The sequence below is a fragment of the Mycteria americana genome, chromosome 7, assembly GCF_035582795.1.
Source record: "Mycteria americana isolate JAX WOST 10 ecotype Jacksonville Zoo and Gardens chromosome 7, USCA_MyAme_1.0, whole genome shotgun sequence".
Taxonomy (NCBI): Eukaryota; Metazoa; Chordata; class Aves; order Ciconiiformes; family Ciconiidae; genus Mycteria; species Mycteria americana.
Window position 1 is genome coordinate 29,435,203 of NC_134371.1, and position 4,718 is coordinate 29,439,920.

Genomic DNA, 4,718 nt, shown 5'->3' on the forward strand with positions numbered 1-4,718 from the left:
TACACCACGCAGTTGCCTCGTTTGATGACAGATTGTCTTTATTCAAAACGTCTTTGTTCAACAAATGAAAGGTTTAACGAGGTAAAATCCTGCCGGATACATATTTTTTTCTTCTTCTTCTTCCCCAAGACATTGTGAAAACATTTAAATTACCATCTGGTTTCATTCGGTTTTTCGTTATTATTATTATTATTATTATTAGTAGTAGTAGTAGTAATTTTTTACAGTTCTACTGCCTGAATTCATACCTGACGCTCTGTCTAAAGTAAACTTAGATCTAGTCTCACTGGATCACACAAATTTAAGGACTATCTGTTTTAAATTAAGCAAACACTATCATATGTTTTAAATATAAATGCTTCTCCCCCTCTTTTTTTTTTTTTTAACTTTGAAGAGCCTTTTTCTGACATGAAAAGCAATTTTACCTAGTAGTGCGTGGTGGCAAAATATATATATATATTTATATATATAACACAGCTGATCTCGTCTTTTAATGTGCAAAAGGAAAACAAACAAAAAAAATCATAGTAAGACCGGGACTTCCCAAAGTCAAGTCCAAGTGACGTGAGACCCTGGAGAACTCATAGACATTAAGAGAATAAATAAAAATCGAAACCGCCTCTCTCTTTTTTTTTTTTCCTTTTTCTCCCCCTCTTTGTCCCGAAAGGGCAGTTCAAGGTTCGCTGTTTGTTTGTTTTTTAACACATTTACAACTCTTACAAGTGCCGGACTCCTATCTGACCCCGCGACTGCAGATCCCCCCCGAGCCTGGGGCCAGCTCTCAGGGCGAGGTTTAGGCGAGAGCATCTCCGAGTCCCCGAGGCAGCGTCCGCGTCTGTCCCGGCCCGGTGGCGGGCAGCAGAGTCCTGTTTCGGGTGGCCTTTCGCTTCTGTAGGTTTTTATGTACATGCACACGAAGGAATCCCAGTTCCAGCTGCCACCCTGGGGGGGGACGGGGACGGGGACGGGACACACACACGCCTGTGGGGTTGGGGGTGGGTGTTACATGGCAGTCGCATGTGCTGAAGAATAGGGGTCTATCCCAGTCTTGGTCATGCCTGGGAATAATATGTAGGCAACTGGAGGTTGCAAACTGGAAGCCGACCAAGCAGTACAGTTACATGGCACGACATAGCCCGGGTTAGTTGGCGAAGGGTGAGTGTGGGTGTGTTGGCTGGGGCAGCTCAAGCTGCCAAACGCCCCGTTCTGGTATCCCAAGGTGGAGGCGTAGGGCAGGGTGCTGGTGGCTAAGGTGTGAGGAACCTCAGTCATCTTCTGAATGGCGCTGGAGCTGAACTGGCTGGGGTCAAGTAAGGAGTAAGGTGCTGAGGTGGGAGGCAGGAAAGCCCTGGCCTTCTCCGGGGAGCTCAGCAGAGAGTCAGTGGCCCCCACGGGAAGCCCGGCGGCCTTTAAGGGATCGGTTTCCCCGAGGTAAGGCAAAGGGAAGACATACCTGTCCTTTTTGAGCAGGTTCTTGGGCTTGCGCCGGGGTCTATACTTGTAGTCGGGATGCTCCTTCATGTGCTGCGCCCGCAGCCGCTTGGCCTCGTCGATGTAGGGACGCTTCTCCGCCTCGGAGAGCAACTTCCACTCTGCGCCCAGCCGCTTGCTAATCTCCGAGTTGTGCATTTTGGGGTTCTCCTGGGCCATCTTGCGCCGCTGGCCGCGGGACCACACCATGAAGGCGTTCATGGGGCGCTTGATGTGGTCGCTGGGCTTGGACATGCTTCGGCCGGGCGGGCGGGCGGCTTGGTGGGGCGCTGCGGTGTGGGGCGCGCTGGGGGCGCCGGACGGCGGCGGGAGGAAGAGGAAGAGGAGGAGGCCGAGGGAGCCGGAGGAGCGGGAGGAGCGGGCTCAGCTGATCATCACAGGTCCTCCGCCAACGCCGTCCCCGGCGGGAGCCCTGCCGGGGCGGGGCGCGGAGAGGCGCGGAGGGGCGCGGAGCAGCGCGGAGCGGCGGCCCGCGGGGCCCGGCGGGCGGCTAAGCGGGCGGCGAGCCGCCGGGCGCAGCAGCGGGCCGGCGGTGGGGACGCGGCGCGGCGCGGGGCAGTTCAAAGGCGAGGGGCTGCGGCGCGCAGGCTGACATAGCGGCAGGGCGTTCACAGCGCGGCCGGGCGCCCAATCAGCGCGGAGGGGGACCCGCTTAAAAAGAGAGGGAGAGAGGAAGGGCGAGAGGAAGAGGAGGGGAGGGGACAGGGGAGGGAGAAGGAGGAAGAAAGGAGGAAGAAAGGAGCAGGAAGAAAGGAGGGGAAAGGAGGACCCCCCCTCCAAACGCGCAGATTAAAAGGAAGGCTTTTGTGAGCTGCTGTGCTAACGGCAGCTGCGGGGGAGGCGAGAGAAGCGCGGGGGGGGGCGGGGGGAGGCGAAGGGGGTCGTCCCCATCCTCCCCCCATCCCGCCGGTGTGCGGAGCGGGGCCGTTCCCGACGCTCTCCAGGCTCCCCGCCGCCGCCGTCGGGGCTGCGGGCGCTGCGCTCCGCCGTGCGCCGGGCCGCTCTCCCGCTTACAATCCCCCTCCCTTCCCCACTCCGCAGCCCCGCTTAACCCCGGGAGCCGGTCCGCGTCCCGGCTTGCTTTGAATAATTGCCTGCCTCCCGCGAAACGCCCGTGGGGAAAATATTTATTAAATGGAAACAATTGTCCCTGCTCCCGGGGGGGACCGCGTTTGTTCCAGGCTTATTGGTTTTTAGCACCTGCTTTGGTTAACAAACCTGCTCCGAAAAGCCCCCGCCGGGCCGCCCCCTACCCCAGCCCGCCCGTTTCCGAGAGCGACCGGGGAGAGAAACGAGAAGGCGGGCGGGCGGCGCGGCAGGGGGAGGCTCTCCTGGCCGGCCGGGGGGGCGGCCGCCCCGGCCCCTCCGGGCTGCCCCCGTACCCCCTGCCGGGGCACGGCCGCCCCTCCGCCGGTAACTTCGCCTCCCGCCCAGCGGGGAGCCGCCGCCGCCGCCGCCGCTGTCCGCTCCGTGCCGGGGTGCTGCTATTGGTGTGTACCTACCCACCCCCCTCCTCCAAATAATAATAATAATAGTAATAATAATAATAAAAATAAAAACCACTCTTGACCTTATTTCCTGCTTTCTTCCTTTCCGCTTGCAATAAATGACTTTCATTTCCCGGCAGAGCCGTGTGCGTGCGAGGCCGGGGAGGAGGAGGAGGAGGAGGGGGGCATATGATTTAGAGTCCGCTCACCTGGACGGGGCCGGCAGCGCCAGAGGATTTGGCTCTGCTGCCGCCAGCGCTATCCCAGCGGCTTTTTTCGTTGCGCGCAGAAATGCGCCGCGAATTTCTCAGCCCTCGCCGGGAGCCCCGTGCCGAGAGCGGGGGCTGCGGGCGGGACCCCCTCGGGACGGCACCCGACCTTCTCCGGGGAAATTTCCCCCTTCCCAAGGTGGGCTGCCCCGAGCCTGCCCTCCACCCCCAGCAGCCGCTGCGTGCATACGGGACCCGCAAACAAAAAAAAGGGGGTGCAGGCGGCCCCTTCCACCCGGCTGCCCCCTCCCCACGGGCGTCTGCTACGTTAACCCCTCTCGGGGACCTCCGTGCCACTCGTGGTCCCGGTAGCCCCGTCGAGGCGCTCGCCGCGGGCCGGGGCAGGGGTGCCCGAGCGCTTGCCCGCCCCAGCAGGCACCTGTGGGCTTGGACGTGGCCGTGGTAGTGTGACACGCATGGAAACTTATTTTTTACCCCACTTCCCCCGTGGAAACAGAGATACCAGCGGCCCCGGCTGCCGGCGCTCTGCCCCGCGGAGCGGCCGCGGCCAGGCGTGCGCGGCCGCGCTTAACATCCGCGGGTAAACCCGCGCTGGCGCCGCTTCTCCCGACCCCCTCGCCTCAGTATATTGCGTTTTCCCCTCCGCTGTTTAAAATACAAAACTCCTTTTTTTCATTGTTTATTCTCAGATTCTTCGGGGGGGGGTGGGGAATTATAGCATTCGTCATCCTTCGCGAAGATTAAACGAGGGAAACCTGGCGTCGTTCTCAAAAATCCGGGTAGCAAGACAAATCGTTCGGAAGGGAGTGATGGCTCGCAGGCTCTGCCTGGTCCCGAAAAGTCTTTCCAATCAGTTAATGTTGCTTCGCAATATTAATGATAAAAAATCGGCAGGCTTGCTTTCATTGGCTGGTGCCTTTGCCTTGATGCATCACACACTCTCCGATCAGCTCGGGGCATTTCGGGCTGTATTTTGTTCATTTACATCCCATATATGCCCCCGTTAAAAAAAGTCAGAGAGGAAAAGAAAGATTTCCTTCGAGATGCCAACGCCTCCATCCTTAAATACTTCCATTTTTACCCTAAATCATCTGTTCTGGAAGGGCATCTGTTGCAGTTGTACAGCCCCCGAGGACGGGTTTTACAAACTTCCTACCCCCTTTTTTTTTTTTGAGACAGCAGCGATTTCCAGGGCGGTGACTGAAATCCATTTCTCCTCTCCAGCTTGTTTAGACACCAAAACTAATAGTGCGATTATTATTCCTGAATAATATCACGGTAAAGCAGAAAGATAAGAATGGCCTGATATGGAAACATTAAAATTATATTCTTGGAGGTAGTTCATTTGGAGTAACTTTAAATTAGATGAGATCATGTAGCCTGAAATCTAATATCAGCATAAATAGAGCTGTATTTCTGCCTTCATCTTCCTCCTCCTCGCGGGAATCACGGTCGGGCTCGCAGTACTGCAACTGCCAAAAGTGAGAGGCAAAGAGCACGGCACCTATAA

At 57.2% G+C, this 4,718-nt stretch overlaps 1 protein-coding gene across 1 annotated transcript; it reads right to left on the reverse strand.

Annotated features, from left to right (window-relative positions):
* Positions 1–1,002: 1,002 nt before the first annotated feature.
* SOX14 (SRY-box transcription factor 14) lies at positions 1,003–1,725 on the reverse strand. The gene has a single exon (XM_075509181.1). It carries the CDS (start codon positions 1,723–1,725, stop codon positions 1,003–1,005), a length of 723 nt encoding a protein of 240 aa, XP_075365296.1.
* Between the last annotated feature and the right edge of the window lie 2,993 nt (positions 1,726–4,718).